The sequence below is a fragment of the Chiloscyllium plagiosum genome, unplaced genomic scaffold, assembly GCF_037043375.1.
Source record: "Chiloscyllium plagiosum isolate Xiang-an unplaced genomic scaffold, Cpla_swu_hap1 HiC_scaffold_7, whole genome shotgun sequence".
Lineage (NCBI taxonomy): Eukaryota > Metazoa > Chordata > Chondrichthyes > Orectolobiformes > Hemiscylliidae > Chiloscyllium > Chiloscyllium plagiosum.
Window position 1 is genome coordinate 52,177,239 of NW_028270145.1, and position 18,749 is coordinate 52,195,987.

The 18,749-nt window shown below is 39.7% G+C and overlaps 1 protein-coding gene across 2 annotated transcripts in view; it reads left to right on the plus strand.

Moving 5' to 3' along the window:
* The window catches only part of ola1 (Obg-like ATPase 1), a 236,025-nt gene that overhangs the window by 55,073 nt on the left and 162,203 nt on the right, over positions 1-18,749 (plus strand). For both annotated transcript variants that reach the window (XM_087989008.1, XM_043693599.2), the window contains exon 4: positions 17,304-17,431. In XM_087989008.1, the coding sequence (XP_087845134.1) occupies positions 17,304-17,431 (128 nt within the window). The remainder of the gene's footprint in view (positions 1-17,303; positions 17,432-18,749) is intronic.

Here is an 18,749-nt window from a genome sequence, read left to right on the forward strand (position 1 = left end):
TGTTTAACTTTTGAAGTAACTTCAGTGACTGCTGACATTTTATTTGCTTTAGACACTTTGGGATGCCCTGAGTTTAAGAAAGATGCTATAAAATCACAAGTCAAAAATTTGTGCACTGTTTTATAAATTCTTTGGTTGTTTGCAACTTCCAGTTGTTTTGATAGAAACTTTGAACATTTGAACACTGATTTGTAAATTGATGTCGGTTTTATCAGCAATGCTCATTCAGCTTTGGCAATTGTTTGCATGATAATTTTAATTTAATGCCTGCACCCATTCAATTTCTCAACTTTGTCCTTCCTCTATTTTTTGTTTTAATTGCATGCTCACATTTGACTTCGTGACTCCTGGATTCCTCTGCGATCAGAAGTAGGCTTTTGTAAAAGACTTCGCTGATAAGACTTGGCTGCTGCAAATTCTGTTACTTGCAGTTTCAAATTTTAATAAACCTATTTGAGCTGACACCCCAATTCTCCACTAGGTGCTATTTCTCCAATTTATTTTAATGCTTAGAGTAATAATTTACTTTGTACTGAATCAAAGTATATTTTTCATTGAGTTCTGGACTTTTCTAGTGACCTTCAACATCAACACATTCTACAGGCACAACTCTCTGATGAATAGCTTCTTTTCTAGTACTTGGCCTTCTCTTACCTTCTCAATTTTCTGCTCCTCTACAGGGCAGTTTTCACTCACCTCTAAGCTAGATGATCTGTTTTTATTGAATCTCTTGCTGCTGCATTGTTGCCAAATGATCCTTGCTGCCTTCACAAGTGCCAGTATTGCTCAGAAGTAACTATTTTGTCTTTGAGTGTAAAAGGTTTGCAGGCTTAAGTTCCAATTCAGAAACAATTGTTTGAAATTTTTAATTGGGGCTTCTGGTGTCCGTTGAGAGGGTGCAGACATTTAATAAATACCTCTTTAAAGATCATTGGAATTATTTTTAATATCTTTCCTAATATTAATCTCATTTAATATAACTAAAATATTAGTTTGTTGTTTATTTAATTTCTGATTTTATAATCGGTAGATTGACAGAATGTGTCTTTGGAATCTTTCCTTCAAGCACTTTGCCTTATTTCACTTCTCCTCTGTCTCTTCTAAAATCTTAATTCTCTACCTTCTCTCAAGCTCCATTTCAAGGTCTTTGGCGATATCCTCGTCCTTTTTCTTTCCCACCTATGTAATGAGCCGTTTCATCTCTGTAATTTAAAGCCCATCTCAAATTATCTTGCTGTCTGTACTTTGAATTCACTTCTCTCCTTCTGTATAAACTCCCCAACCCATTTAACAGCCATCACCTTGACCATCTCATCTTATCACACTGTGATAAGAGCCACAGCCAAAGTAATTTCTGCTCACCTGCATCTACTCCGTCTCCCTTCACTGTTAGACCCTGACTTTTGCTCAATTCACTCAGAACTGATCCTTTAAGACAGCCTATTATTTAGCTATGATCTCCATGAAATATCCATGTATATAGGAAATGACAAATAGACTGTGACAGGAAGGGGGAGAGAGTACAAATCTAAAAATCTACCAATAGATAAGACTAGAATTTGCAAAAAAAAGTAGCAAAAGTATAAAACTAAAGGCTATGTATCTGAATTCATGTCTCATTCAAAACAAAACTGATAAACTGCAAGTGTAAATATTTAGTATGATTTGATAGCCATTATAGAGACATGTCTGCAGGGGGACATGGACTGGGCTCTGAATCATGAAGTATACAGGATGTTTAATTAGGAGAAGGTGGAGGGGTGGCTCTGGTATTTAATGATGGCATTAGGGATGATCGAAATTTAGAAACCCTAATTGTGGGAACTGTTTGGGTAGAGAAGAGAAATGATAAAGGCAAGAAAACACTTGAGTATGGTGAACAGGCTTCCTAACAGTAATCATATGGTTGGGTTGGTGGTGATTATGGGAAATTTTCACCTGTGTATATAGTCTGGAAAAGTCAGATGGGCAAAGGTGTAGCCTAGATGAGTACTGTACATGGAACGCTTTGCACAACATGTTCTGCATCCAGCCAGTGAGTAGGCTATGAAATTGGGTATTGTGCAATGAGATAAGCTGTATTAATGATATCAAAGACGACACCCCCAAGTAGCAACCATAATTTAATTGAATTTTACTTTAGTCTAAGAGAGAGGTCAACAGCCTGAGAATGTTTTAAAACAAAAGGGTCATTATGCGGGCATGAAAGTAGAGCTAGCTGAAGTGAATTTGCAAATTAGGTTAAAAGATAGGTTTGACAGAGATGCAATGGCAGATATTTTAGAGGGGATTTCAGAATATACAGAATGAATGCACTCAAATAGGTTAAAAAAAAATCCAAGGATGGATCCTTGGTTAACTAGAAATGCTAAGATATATCAAAGTAAAATAAAAAGTTGTGCAAATAGAAGTGGCATGTCAGAAGATTGTACAGAATATTAAAAAAAACAAAAATTAGACTCGGTAAGATGGTGGCGATTCTGTAGAACTGCTGTGGACAGTCAAGGTATACCGGTGTTTTTTTTAACCATCCCTGGCCAACTTGTGTGGTGGAAATATTAGTTTAGAACCTTCCAGAACGCATATTTGTTAATATTTGGGAGTGGGAAGGATGCCAAAGGGAAAAGGAGCAAGCAAACAGCAGCAGGGAGGACACTCCCCTGCAACACCTACCACACCAGAGACTGCAGCAGCAGCCTCTCCTGATCTCCACCCCCCCCCCCCCCCCCCCCCCCCCCCCCCGGGACCTGACAGACTCTCAGGAATTGGCTGCGGCGATGGAGAGACTTACCTTGAAAGTTGCGGCTGCGATTGAGGAAATCCGTGGGGAGATTCGTGCCCAGGTGCAACCTATTGCATCCATGCTGCAGAAGCACGAGCAGGAGATCCAGGGCCTCCGGGAGAGGCTGGAGGAGGTGAACTAAGGCCTCGGAAGCTGCAATGGAGTCCTCATCCAGTCGGATCCAGGTGCTGGAGCAAGAGGTGTGGGCCTTGCGAAACCATATTGATGACCTCGAAAATTGAGGTCGGAAGATAAATCTCCGAATTGTCGGGCTCCCTGAAGGTGAGCAGCCAGCCAGTTTCTTTGAAAACTGGCTGCTGAAGTTTTTGGGCCTTCACATCGAGTCCAGCAGGCTTCAGATTGAAAGGGCATATCGGGTTACAGTGCACAGGTCAGGGCTGGTGCAGCATCCCCGCCCGGTCCTAGTGCACTTCCACTCATATAAGCACAAGCAAAAAGTCATAGAAGCTTCCAGATCCCTAAGAAAAGATCTGCAGGCGTTGCTGTACAAGGGGTCAAAAATCGTGCTTTTCCAGGATTTTTCAGCAGCTGTAATCCGAAGTCCTTCAATGAAGTTAAAAAGAGGCTGAGGAACCTAGGCATCCAGTTTTCTATGAGATACCCTGCAGTACTTTGTTTCAGCCGTGAGGGCTCAGTTTATACATTTGACTCGGCGGATAAGGCTAAAAACTTTGTGGACAGTTTTAGAATAGATGGATTGTCCTGAAGAATATGGTTAATGTTTGTTCTCTTTTCTATTTTTCCCCATGTTTTCCCTTTTATTCCTTTCTTTCTCCCTAATAATTTCCTTTTTGGAAAGGGGGGGAAAAGACTTTGGAATAAGTTGTTCCTTTTTTTTTAATAACTGGATTTTCTGATGGGAAATTTAGTGGATGTTCTTTGTTGTCTCTGTCCCTTTTTTTTTGTTCTGCTTCTCTTTTAGTCACAGGTAGGGGTGACATGAAGCCAGAGGTGGGTGGAGTGCTCATCCTGACTTTGTCTTTTGATTTAAGGATCATCTCCTTGTTTTTTTTTCTGGCCTAAGGCTGGGGCACAGTCCAGGTTTGAAGGAGCTGTGAAGGAGGGGATGTGTAGGGTGAGTGCCCCGTATGGGCAGGGGGAAGAGTCTTCCATTCAAGGTTCTATAGTTGGTTTTCTTTGTAGTTTAATGGCAGTAATAGTTGTTTATAGTTATGATAGAATAGTTTTTGTATATGTAGTTTTTTGATTCTGAGTCATTATTTACTTATGCTCGGCGCTTTGTAAGCAGGGTTCTCCCTCCGAGGGGTTCAAGGGTGTCTGAAAGGGGATATGGCTAAGTGTCTTATTAAATGGTGCACCTGGAACATTAAGGGAAGTCATTCGCCTATTAAAAGCAAAGAAGTGCTTTCTAGCCTTAAGATGGAAAGGGTTGATATCGCTTTGTTGCAGGAAACCCATCTTGATGATGGGGAACATCTGAAATTACAACAGGAGGGGTTATGTGGGTTTGAAAAAAAGGTGAAGTCTCTGCCGGTAGGGTGAAGGTATTCTTTTCATCCTTTACTTGTAAAAGTAGGGGAGTGGCGGTACTTATCCAGAAAAATCTTCCATTCAGATTATTAGAGCAGGTGAAAGATGAGCAGGGATGGTTTGTGATACTTAAAACCCTGATACTTGGGGAGGAATATGGCATTTTAAACATCTACTGTCCTCTGGCACATTCCCTCAAATTTTTGGTTAGTGCTTTCTCTAAGTTGTGTGCTTTTGGAACACGGCACATTATTATAGGGGGGATTTTAATTGTCTTTTGGATCTGACAGTGGACAGGATGCCTTGTGGGCCCCCAAATATTTCTTCGCAGGCCAAGCAGGTGGTTGACTTATGCGAGTAGTTGGGGCTGGTGGATATTTCTTCACTCTACCGGCAGAGACTTCACCTTTTTTTCAAACCCACATAAATGTCACATGAGGATTGACTCTTTCTGGCTCCCTCGGCCCTTCTGGATTCAATTATGGGTTGTAAAATTGGGAATATAGCTATCTCTGATCATGCGGCAGTATATTTGGAGGTTAAGGCCAAGAGTGAAGGGCTAGATTTGCGGCACTGGCATTTGGACCCCTTTCTCCTTAAGGATTCCAAATTTGTGAGATACTTTTTGAAGGAGTTTCAGGAATTCTTGACTATCAACTCCGGCACGGCTAGTAGTCCATCCATGCTATGGGAGACTGCTAAGGCCTTTGCTAGGGAATTAGCTATTTCCTGTTTGGCTAGCTGGAAATGACAGAGGAACAGCAGCGTCTCCATGAGATGCAGTTGAAAGCCGCGGAGGCAGCACATTTTGCACGGCCTTCGGTGACTAAGTTATAGCGGATCACAGCCCTTTGGGCTGCCTTGAATTCAATACTGACACAAAACGCAAAGAAAGAACTTGCTTTTGCTAGACAGAGGCTGTTTGAATATGGGGATAGGCCAGGGAAGTATTTCCTGACTAGGAAAAAGTGTGCTCCCCAATCAATCAGAGACAGCGCCGGGGTCCTTACATACGATGCTAAAAAGATTAATGAGGCTTTTCGGAGCTTTTACTCTGAATTGTATCGGTCTGAAGGTTGCGAAGACAGGAGTGCTAAAATGGAGACCTTTTTTAAGAACCTGGACCTCCCAGGGGTAACCTTGGAATGGGCCTCTCTCCTTAATGCCCCCTTGACAGTTCAGGAAATACAGGAGGCAGTTAGGCAACTTCAGAGTGGGAAAGCGCCTGGCTCTGATGGTCTTCCAGGTGAGTTTTATAAGGAGTTTATAGGGATTCTGTCAGGGCCGATGTTGGAGATGTACAATCACTCCTATATGCATGAACGCCTACCACCATCTTTGAGAGAAGCTAATATTTCCTTAATTCTTAAGAAAGGAAAGGTTCCTGAGGATTGTGCCTCAGACAGGCCGTTTCTCTTTTAAACTCAGACTTCAAAATTCTGTCCTAGATCCTAGCGCTGAGACTGGAAGGGTGTTGCCCCATATTTTTAAAGAGATCCAGACATGCTTTATAAGGGGCCGTAGGTCCTCTAATAATATTAGAAGGTTGCTGAATGTGGTCCAAGTTTGTCAGCAATGATCGATTCAGGGGTTGGTGATTTCCTTAGATGCGGAGAAAGCATTTGACCGGGTGGATGGCCGTATCTTTTTTATGTCTTAGAACAGTTTGGGTTGGGTGGAGTCTTTGCTAGGTGGGTGGAGGTTTTATATCGCCCCCCCCTCTGCCCATAGTGTTAGATGTAGGGGTATGGATGGGTTGCGCTTCGGTGGGTCGGTGTGGACTTGTTGGGCCGAAGGGCCTGTTTCCACACTGTAATGTAATCTAATGTTTGTAAAGTTTTAAAAAAAAATTGCTAATAAATATATTTACCAAAAAACCTTAATACAGGTGGAAATATTCGGAGAAAGCTAGCCATAACTATAAAACATTTAGTAAGAGTTTCTAAAATGATCATATAGAAAGTGTGTCTGAGAAATTCATAAAAAAGGAGACAGCAGATGCAATGAATAGGCATTTTGTATTGGTCTTCACTAAAGTTACAAGCAACATCTCATAAGCAGAGATAAATCAACAGATGTAAGGGAGGGATGAACTCCTGAAAATCACAATCATCAAAGAATAAATTGTTGGAACTGCAGGCTGTTAAGCACCTGGTCCTGATGAACTTCACCATAGGATCTTAAAAGAAATGGCTCATGAGGTAGTTGATGGTGATTTTAATTTTCTAAAACTTATTGATTTGGGGATGGTTCCATGAGTTTAGAATATAGCAAATATAAAAAGGGAGGGAGACAAAGCAGGAAACTCCAGGCCAGTTAGTTTAACTGTTATCATAGAGAAAAAGTTGGAAGTTATAAGTTACTTAGCAACTTTCAAAGTGTTGGGCAGAGTCAATATGATATTGAGAAAGGGAAATCACATTTGACTGATGCTTTGGGAGTTCTTGGAGGTGATAATGTGCTGAGGATAAAAAGCTGAAGCCCCAAGTTCTGATCTTTTACAGTACTGGTGGATGGATGTACTGTACTTTCGACTTCAAGATGGCATTGGATAAAGTACCACATCAAAGGTTACTGCATAAAATAAAAGTTCATAGTATAGGAGGTTGTATATTGGCATGGATATAAGATTGACTGACTGGTTCACAGGAGATATAATTGAGATTTTTCAAGTTAACAACGTGAGTGGTGTGCTGGGAACTCAATATGACTTGGCTGAAAGGACGTAAGATATGGTTGCGAAGTTTGTTGATGACACAAAGATAAGTAGGAAAGTAAGTTGTGAAGAGGACATAGAGAGGCTATGCAAATATATAGTTAGGATGAATGGACTAAAGATGTGGCAAATGGAATATACCGTCGGAAAATGTGAAATTGTCCATTTTGACATACAGAATTAAAAAAAGCATTTTTAAAATTTACTTGTGGGATGTGGGTGTTGTCTAGGCCAGCATTTATTATGCATCCCTACTTGCCTTTGGATACAACGGAGTAGATTGTTAGATCGTTTCAAAGGGCAGTTAAGAGTGTGGAGTCACGTGAGCCAACCAGATAAGGATGGAAATTTTGTTCCATAAAGGACGTTAGTGAACCACATGGTTACTTATCAAAATTGACAATGGTTTCATGGTTGTCTTTAGACTTGTCATTCCAGATTTTTATAGAATTCCATCTCTCCCATCTGCTGTGGTGAGATTCAAACTCTGGTTTCCAGGACATTACAGGTCCCCACATTACTAGTCTAATGGCAATGCCATTCAGCTGTTGTCTCCACTGTGATTATCTAAATGCTGAGACGTATCTAAATGGTAAGAGGTGTAGACTTCTAAAATGCAGAAGGACCACGTGTGCCACACTGATTTACTAACCTTATGGTAATTTAAGTAACTATGAAGACTTATAGAATATTGTCATTTATCATGAGTGAAATTGAATGTAAGTTATATAGGGTACTAGTGAGATTGCAGCTGGAGCACTGTGCACAGTATCCGTCATCTTATTTAAGGAAGGATGTCAATATTCTGAGAAGGACTAACACTTGGAATTAGAAGGTTGTTTTATGAGGTATGGTTGGACAGGCTAGGTTTGAATCTCTTGGAATTTAGAAGAGTAAGAGGTGACCTGGTTGAAACGGTTATGACCCTGCGGGTTCTTGATAAGGTAGATGTGGAGAAGATGTTTCCCATTATGGGTGAATCTGGAATTGGGGGTGTGCATTTAAAACAAATTCTGCAAATCTTTTTATTACAGGTTCATGAGTCTTTGGAATTGTCATTTTCTGTAAAAACGATGGATGCAGTGTCCCAGAATGGCTTTAAGAGAGAAGTAGACAAATCCTGGTTAAGCAAAAGGGTGAATGGTTATCAGAGATTAATCAGAATGTGGATTTGAGGTCACAATTGAATCAGTCATGATCTTACTGAATTGTCTACTCCCATTCTTAATTTGTATGATCGTATCTCTGCAACTGTTGATCTGCTTAATCATTCCTTTTCCTTCCTTTTGGACTTCTTTTTCCCTCCTCCACATCATGTACACTCGTGTGAGAAGCTTGTGTACTTGCTGTCACAAAGTGAGCTCACATTTGTTATTGGTTTAATCTCCATAGGTACTGTAATTTTCCATTTCAAAACGTCTGTGGTCAACCTCTCCTGAAAAACCACAATGATCCCTCTGCCCTTCTCAATACCCCATTTTTAACCTATGTCTCTCTTCAAGTTCTCCAGTGTTTTCAAATTCATGCCAGTTTTCATTTCATTTTCTCAGCCAAGCTTTTATTTTAGTCATAATGTTGAAACAGCCTAAATCAAAGTCATGTTAAATCTTGTATGACTGCTACCATAATAGATTATTCTCTCCCTTCTACCTGTCTGCAGAATTTTTCATGGTGATTGAATGATCCTTTTACAATGCCCCTCCTCTATGACCAGCTGTGAGGGACTAACCTAACTCAATTCCACTCTTGCATATTGAATTGTAGCCAGAGAGTCTCCATCAATGTTTTGCTACGCTGCAGTTTCCCATGATTAAATCTTGGCCTTTTCCAATTATTCCTAGTATTGTTGTTCTCATAATCGAAAGACAGGCTATCAGGTTCCACGTTTTCATTGACAAACCCAGCTGTAACTATTCATCACCCCTCTCAACCTCTCCAGTGTCTTTTAAGAAGTCTTTCTGCATTTTGGACAACTAGTCATAGATGCGGAGCAATCTCCCTTCAGTTGAACATAGGAAAGATTGATAACATTCTCAACAGGCTCTGCCTTAAGCTCTACTCTCTTGCCATTGATTCCTATTTGATGCTGCTGAGTATCCAAACCCATTTCCTCTCTTCCACTAAGTCCGCCTACTTTCATCTCTCTAACATTGCTCATTTCATTGGCTACCTTCCCTCATTTGCTTTTGAAACTGATCATGTTTTTCTTCATTTCCTGATGTACAATACTATTCTAGCCAGATTCACATCCTCAATCTTGTGAAAATGAGCTAATCCAAAGGTTTGCTGTCTGTATCCTAATTTGCAGCAAGTACTATTCACCTATCACCCCTGTGTTTGCTGACCTACATTGACTTTTCGTTAACCAAAACCTTGATTTAAAGAATAGGATCGCAAAGTTGTCAATCTCCTAGATTACCCCAGAGCCGTGTGCTCATCATTAAAGAAATAAGATGGCAGGGATTAATGCTTGGCTGAAAGTGTGATACTGAAGGAAGAACCTCAGACAGTGAAACTAATTATGGAGTAGGTGATACCTTTGGAAGTCAGAGAGATTGCACCTGAACAGGGCTAGATCAGTGTCCACATGGAGATGATACTAAGTGCTTTGTGGTGGAATTCAAGCTAATTCAACAGATCGAAGGGGGGAATCACAATGTAAATGCAGAGCAGAGGGACAGGGTAAATAAAACATTGAGAGGCAAGCATCCATTGAATATATTGCAGATGCACCAAAATTTGATAAAAGAAAAAGAATTGATTAATATTTGTGTCAAATTTCAGAAATTATAAAAATAATACTGCAGTAATAGGAGATTTTAATTGGCCTATACAGACTAGGAGATTGCAGCAGATTGGGCAAGGAGGGAGAATAATTTCTAACATTTGCATAGGAGAATAGTATTAATTAGTATTTACTTGACCAAATTAGCAGTGCTGGATCTTGTCCTAGGGAATGAAGTAATGTAAGTGTTTCAGTAGGAGAACATCTGGGTAATCTTGAGCATAATAAACTATAATGAGTATTTACTGTCAGCAAACTTAATGAGTTTAGGTTTTACATACTAAATATTTTCCTGAAACCATGGTGTTTCGTGTGACCATCAGTCGTAGAGTCATTACAACACAGGCGAAGGCCATCGTGACTTTTGGTTTGCAGCAGAGACTGTTCCAAGATCAGTGATGGTCTCTACTTTATGACCATTTCAATGAAGCACTGCTGTCACTATGGTCTGGGTTCTTATCACGATTGAAACCAACGCATTTGCATCCTATTCTGCAATCTCTTCTAGTGTAAGCCACTGACTGAAACATCTTGATGTAGATTGTGGATGGGATAGTAAGTTTCATATTCTCATCAATCATTGAGGTAAATAGTATTAATGGATTTAAGAGAGAGCCAATGAGGGAGAAAGTAACAGAAGGCTTTTTTTTCTTCATTATTTTGATGTGGGTGTCTCTGCCACAGCAAGCATTTGTTGCCAATCCTTAATTTTCCTTGAATTGAACGACTTGCTTGGTCATTTCAGAGGGCAATTAAGAGTCAAATACCTTGCTCTTCTCATCCCTAAAAGACATTACAAGGATGGACTTTGACAACAACTGATGACAGTTGACCACTGTTATTAAGACGAGATCGATATTCCAGGTTTTAGATGGTGAGTGTTACTGATTTGATTTGTATTGAGGGTATCTAATAGGTTCTGGTAATGGTTGTTAAATATCCAGTAGTTGAATGTAATAAGCTGAACTCATCCTCGGTGTTGATTAGTTAATTATACTTGGATGCGTTCATATAATGTGGCTGATGGGCATTGCGAGGGATGAAGTGCTTTATTTCCCCATTAATACTTAAATTGTATTCCCTAATTTTCGAAGTTGCAGTGCCCACTGCCAAAAAAAGAATTGACTGTATTACTTGGGGTGGGTGGGTGGGTGCAGGCAAGAAGGAGAACCTCCTTGTGAGACTCCTGGACCTAGACAAAGTGGTTATTAATAGTTGCAGGAACTAGGCCATGGAGGTGGTTGTATTTCCTGATTGCCTACCCGTCTGGTTTTGCTAAAGGGTACTTAGATGTGTGGGTAACTAAGACAATCAACACTAAGGTGGAATTGTTTAGAGTGCAGAAATAAGCTATGGCAATTAATATTCCCGTTTTGCTGTATTCTTCAAATTCTGACAGTAAATACTCATTATGGTTTATTATGCTCAAGATTACCCAGATGTTCTCCCACTGAAACACTTACATTACTTCATTCCCTAGGACTAGATCCAGCACTGCTAATTTGGTCAAATAAATACTAATCAAATTGTCCTATATTTGAGAGTAGCAAAGATGAAGGTAGCAGACACTCTGATCATAATCTTTCAATCCTTTAGATATAGGAGTGGTGGTAAAAGAATGTAAAACTGTAAACATTACACCTTTTCTCAAAAAGGGAAATGATGAGTTTTTGGTAGGCTGTCATGGAGAAACTGACACGGACCATTGATGAGGACAAAGTTAATTCTGACTGAGAAACAAAAGGAAAGAATGATCGTCTGTACGTGGTCTTCTATGATGTCAGTAGTAGTTTTGGACAAAAGTGAAGACCTGAGATATTCACGTACAGTTAGATATTAAATATTGTATAGTTGAACGCGGGGCAAGTACTCCAAAGTTTAATGTTGCTTTAAGATGTATCTGCTTTGTTTGAATATTCATCAAGCAATAACATTGGTAATATTAAACATTTAATCAAGTTGAGTTGTATATTTCTGTAAAATTCCATCTGTGAATTCTCTGATGCTGAAACCAGTGTTTCTCTTCTTGTATTGGAGCACTCTACTGTTGTACTGTCAAGTACCTATGCAAGTGTTTTCCAAACTGTTTTCTGCTATGAGCCCATTTAAACACAGGAAAATTGTGACTCCAGGTGCTAGTGGAAAAAAAAAACACCCAATAAAATATCACCCATTATATAATCTTTAAAGTCTAGGTTTACACATCATAGTTCTGCATAAAAGTATGAAAATTTTGTCATCTTTTAATGCACTTTGGGGGAGAAAAATGTTCGAGTGTCGACATCCTGAAAGCCCCAGAATGTTGACAGTAAGCAACAAACACGTGAACTGATATGTATTGTTTCATGTTTAATGTCTCCAAATAATCAGGTGTGTAATTTATTCACATGAAATCAGAGGCAGTTAGTTTTAATTTCAGGTCTTCTCATTAAAAAAAGTTTATCTTCCAACATGAGAAACAATGAAAATCATAATTGCTTTCCTGCATAATCAATCACAAGTAGTTGAAATTGTGATGATTGAAATTTTTATTTTTATTTTTATTTGTGATGTGAGTACTTCTGGTTAGTCTGGCATTTATTGCACTAATCATCCCAAAACAGTTAAGAGTCAACCACTTTGATTGATTGGTTGACCCATTGAGTGGATTTGGAGTTCTGGATCACCATTGACATTACCACTGTGCGACCTGAATTGCATCAAGGGTATCAATAGAAGTCACTCCTTCATATTAACCAAAGTCACTCCTTCATATTAACCATATGTATATTAATTTCATGTGATTACCCAGCTTTACAAGTAGTAATGTTCATAAGTCTTTGGAGCAGAATTAGGCTATTCAGCCCATAGAGTCTGCTCCACCAATAAATTGTGGCTGATATGCTCCTCACCCCATTTTTCTGCCTTCTCCTCATAACCTTTCAACCCATTACCAGTTAAAAATCAAGGTCCTCCTTAAATTTACTCACTCTCCCAGCATCCACCGCACTTCAGGTGGCAAGAAGAGAGTTTACTGATCATTGATATTATTTTAAAGGCAGAACAAACCGTGAATATCATGATAACAGTTGCTGGAGTTACTCAATATATCTTGCCTGTATTTGTACTACATTGGATTTAATTAGTCTAAACTGATCCAATTTTCCTCAACCACTTTAATTTAGTGGGTCTTCATCTAAATTGTTAAATGTCAATATTTTATTGTGCTGTTTATTTTAATGTTCTAACATATCTGAGCTGTACAACAAGCAGATAAGAGTATAAATTCTTTATGAAGTTTAAAGCAGCCATCCAACTTCTTGGCTTAGCTATGTGACCACCTGGATTTTTCTGCAATCAGTCACTGAGTTACACTTATTAACCTAAATCTTTCAGTGTACACAGATCTCGGACCAGCTTCACAGTTGCTACTCCGTGTTTCCTAAGGTTTAGAGAGCACTCTGGGCTTGCTCACCTTTATTGTTTGGTGGCAATAAAGGTGAGCAAACAATAAAGATGTCCCAGAGCTGTCCAACAAGAATTTCTTCTCCATGTTCACTATTGCTACTTTAGAGGAGAGGGAACCTGTGACACCCTAAAGCCAAGCCTGTAGTTCCCATGAGGTATCTTTACCTACAGTTTGGTAACTCCTAATTTAAATCATTTCTCATTTCATGTAAAATTTTCTGCTTATCATGTTTGTTGCAGGTAGGAATTTAGCTCTAAGGCTCTACTTTTATGGTAAAGAATTACTAAAAGGTAAAGAAGTAGTAAATAATCACAATAGATAACATTATTTATTAGAGTAACATAAATCAATTCTCAATACATAATTATGAAAAAATAACTTGACTCATTTTTGAGATCATCTGGACCAGTTGGACTACACCTCAGTTCTGAAGGAGATGGTTAGAGACATTGGTGGTGATCTTTCAGGAATCATTGGGGTCAGAGAAGGTCCCAGAGGGCTGGAAAATGGCTAATTATACCAGTAGTAGGGAAAATTCTACATTCTATTATAAAGGATGATAAATAGACAGCTGATTGATGATAATGATTTGATTAGGCACAGTCAGCATGGATTTGAGAATGGGAATTCATGTTTGAACTTGGAGTTTTTTGAATATGTAACCAATTGGTTAAAGGAGAGGTAGTAGACGTGGTATAGTTTGATTTTAAAAGGCTTTTGATAAATTCCAACCCCCCCCCCCCACCCCCCCTCCACTGGACACTGGTTAGAAAAATTATAGCATGTGGGATAGGAGGTAATATACTGACATGAATTCATGATCTATTAAGAAACAGAAAAGACAGTATAGGACTAAATAGGTCATTCTCAAACTGGCAGGCTGTGACTTATGGAGTACTGTAAAAGATCAGTACTTGGGGCTTCAGCTTTTTGCAGCATATGTCAGTGATTTGGAATTGGGGACCAAATGTGATATTTTCAAATTTGCGAATGATCCAAAGCAAAGTTTGAGGAAGGTGTGGATTTCGACTGACCTATGGAATGGGCTAGAACATGCCAACTGGAATATTAAGTGTAGAAACAAAATCTCCACTTGAGTAGAAGGAACGTATGTATGGAGTATTTCTTAAATGGTGGGTGATTGGAAAGTGTAGATGTGTAAAGGGACCTAGCTGCCCTTGTGTATAAGTCACTGAAGTTGAAAAATGTGGTACTGGAAAAACACAGCTGGCCAGGCAGCATCCGAGGAGCAGGAGAATCAACGTTTCGAAACGTTGATTCTCCTGCTCCTCGGATGCTGCGTGGCCTGCTGTGTTTTTCCAGCACCACGTTTTTCAACGCTGGTACTCCAGCATCTGCAGTCCTCACTTTCTCCTATAAATCACCTGAAGGCTAACATCCAGGTGCAGTAAGCTATTAGGAGAGTTAATGGAATGTTTGCCATTATCACAAGAGGATTTGAGTACAGGAGCAGTAAACTCTTGCTTCAATTATAAAGGTGGCTAGATCGACCACATGTGGAACCATGTGTACAGTTTTGGGCTCCTTATCTCGGGAAGTTATCATTGCCACAGAGAGTGTGAAAGTTCATTAAACTTGTTTGCAGAATAGTGGGAATGTGCTATGAAGAGAGATTGGGCAAACTAGGCCTGTATCCTGTAGTTTTGAAAAATGAGAGGGGGCGTCATTGTTCCTTCTAGTATTTTGCAGGTTTCAGACAAGGTAGATGCAGGTAAGATGTTTTCTATGGTTGGGAAGTCTAGAACTGGGGAGCAATATTTAAAAATAAGGGAGATTCCACTTAGGTCTGAGATGAGACTTTTTTTTATTTGTGGAGTTGTGAACCTCTGGAATTCTCTGCCAAAGAGGGATGTTGAGGCTCTGCTTTTGAATATCTTTAAGGTAGTGATGGTAGATTTTTTTTTTATTACCTGTGGCTTACAAGGTTATGGGGATGGAATGAGTGAAAGGCATTGATGTTTGACCAGCCATAACTACATTGAATGACACAGCTGTCTCAACAGGCTGGATGGCATCCTCTATTCCTTTGTTCCTATGAACAACATTTTTCTGTTAAAATCAATGTAAAAGCTGTATTTGGGTCCAGTAGGACCATCCTAATTAAGATTTTTCAAAAACATTATGCCCTGTAAATTGAAATACTTTGCTAAATCCCTGTATGATAAATGAAATATATTTGTATCCTTATTCTAAAATTTAAAGGAAATAAAAGTATGATAACTTTCTACCTGATCCTCTGCTTGTTGCCGATCGTGCTTCCTGAACCTCACTCGTGCCACACGTTCTAATCTTCATGGTTATGACATGGAACAGCACAGTGCAGGAACGGGCCCCTTTGGCCCACAATGTTGTGCTGAACATGATGTCAAATTAAATTAATTCCTTCTGCCTGCCCTTGTTCAATATCCCTCCATTTCATGCATATTCATGTGCTTATCTAAAAGCCCCTATCATATGTTTCCACCACCATCCCCGATAGCATGTTCCAGACACCTGCCACTTTGCTTTTTTTAAAAAAAAGGCTTGCCCTTTGAACTTCTCCCCTTCTAACCTGAAATGCATGCCTGTCAGAATTAGATATTTCAACTCTGGGAAAAAGATTCTGTCTATCAACCTGATCTATACATCTCATAATTTTATCGACTTCTATTAAGTCTCCACCTCAGCTTCTGCTGCTCCAGAGAAAACAAACTCAGTTTTTCTAGCCTTCTATTGTAACTCATACTCTCTGTAATCTAGGCAACATCCTGGTAAGCCTCTTCTGTATCCTCTGTAAAATCTACACCCCCTTCCTGTAAAGTGGTGACCAGAATTGAGCGCAGTTCTCTAATTACAGTCTAACCAAAGTCTTAACATGACATTCTGACTCTTGTACTCAATGTGTCCATCAAGGCTGGCAGGCGTAGGTTTCCTTACCACCCTACATAGTTGTACTTTCAGGGAGCTATAGACTTGAACCCACAGATCCCTCTGTATATCAATGCAATTCCGGGTCCTGCCATTAACTGCATACATTTCCTTAACATTTGATCTCCCCAAGTGCAGCACTTCATGCCCAGATTAAAATCCATCTACCATGTTTCAGCTTCAATCTGCAACTGATCTATGTCCTGCTGTATCGTTCTAAGCCATGCATGACTCCACCAATCTTTATGTTGTCTGCAAACTTATTAACCCAACTATAGAGGTTTTCAGCTAAGGAAGGTTGTGGAAGACTTGTCCTCTGAATCTCTTTGCTCCCTAACCAACCCCCATGCTACTAATTATCTGGTTTTATGATTCAAATTGTCAATGATCCTTGCTTTTGTCCAACCTCTAGCTCTCCAACTCTTCGCTTGTTTGTGAACCTTCATTGTGAGCAAGGGACACCAGAGATGAGCAATGAGAAGGAGGAACAACAACGTTGAAATGATCTGTGATTACTTAAGAGTTTGAGATGATCAACAATCTGCATTCATTTCACAAGGCAGCACAAGATGGAGCCATGTGCAACACAATATCATGATAACAAGTCAACGTGACTTTGCTAAGACTAAGTTTGTAAGTTGTATGTTCAAGTCCTGCACTAAAAAATTGACAGTATAATCAAGGGCCACCACTTACCTGTAGTGTTAAATCAATGTGCATTGTTGGATGTAGTATGAAGCAGAAGTCCAAACTGACCACTGAGCAGGCACTACTTAACTAGAGCAGCAAAATTGCTCTGGTGTTTTGATATAATTTATTTCATAACTAACACAAATAGCCTAACTGGTTACCCATCTTGTTGCGATTTGTGAAACTGCTGTAGAGAAATTGATTATCACATTTGCTGACAATATGACTAGTAAGTGTATTTAACTACTCTCTCTGTCTCTTTTTAGCTTCTATTCTTCTTGTTTGCCGTCTGTCTCTTTCTCTCTCTTCCGCTGACCTTTAATGAGTTCTGTGACTTGTATTAGAAAATATTTTCAATATATGCATATTTAGGTTTTGGATTTGATGTGAGTCTGAAATATAGATGACAGGAAATTTTGACTTTATTAATTAACTTTTCCAGTAAAGTACCGGCATTTCTTAATGTGGTTGACATCGCAGGACTTGTGAAGGGTGCCCACGCTGGTCAAGGCCTTGGAAATGCCTTCCTCTCTCACATCAGTGCATGTGATGCTATCTTTCATCTTACAAGTATGTATACCTGCAAGTGAAATTCATTATTACTTGAAATGTCATTGGTAATAGTATTATGTAAGTCTATATTTTATCTTTATTCCTCACCTGTGTAAATTCATGTGTTTACAGGGTAAGATACAGGCAGGACATTGTCCTCGGATTCTAGATTTCCCCCAAACAAGACAGTGTCAGAATAAGGAACAAACCATTTTGGACTATAATGAGGAGCAATTTTATCAAAGTTTGTGAGAAGATTTGTAGCTCGGGTGCTCGTTGTTGTGGTTCTGTTCGCCAAGCTGGGAATTTGTGTTGCAGACGTTTCGTCCCTGTCTAGGTGACATCCTCAGTGCTTGGGAGTCTCCTGTGAAGTGTTTCTGTGTTGTTTCCTCCAGCATTTATAGCGGTTTGTCTCTGCCCCTTCCGGTTGTCCGTTCCAACTGTCCGCTGCAGTGGCTGGTATATTGGGTCCAGGTCAACGTGTTTGTTGATAGAATCTGTGGATGAGTGCCATGCCTCTAGGAATTCCCTGGCTGTTCTCTGTCTGGCTTGTCCTATAATAATATAATAGAGGATGGGTTGGTACTCGGAATTTAGAAAATTGACAGGCGACCTTATGAAATATACAAAATTCTGCAGAGATTGACAGGATAGATATTTGGAGGCTGTTTCCCCTTGTGGGAAATCCTAGGACCATAGGACACAATCTCAGAATAAGTGGTCACACATTTAAGACCGTGTCAAGGAAGAATTTCTGCTCTGAGGGTAGTGAATCGGTGGAATTGATTGCTGCAGAGGGCTGTCAAGGATGGGTAATTTAATATATTTGAGACTGTGACGGAGAGATTTTTAATCATGAAGAGAATCCGGGAATACGACCAAAAGGTAGAAGCGTGGAATTGTGGATTATGAGATCAGCATGATTTCACTGAATGGCAGAACAGACTTTGAGCTGAATGACCTGCTTCTGCTCCTATGTCTTATGGTTATGGTCTTACAAACAATGTGCACAATGTCATAAATTCATCATAGAATCCCTACAGAATGGAAAATAGGCCCATTGGCCGCACAAGTCCACAGTGACCCTCCGAAGAGCAATACTTGGAAGAGCAAAGCAGCCAGACCTAGTCCCCCACCCTAGTACTTCACATCTACCCCTGACCAATGCATCCAACCTACACATCCATGAATACTATGTGCAATTCAGCATGACCAATTCACCTAACCTGCACACCTTTGGACTGTGGGAGGAAACCGGAGAACCCGGAGGAAATCCACGCAGACACCAGGATAACATGTAAACTCCACATGGACAGTCACCCAAGGCTGGAATTGA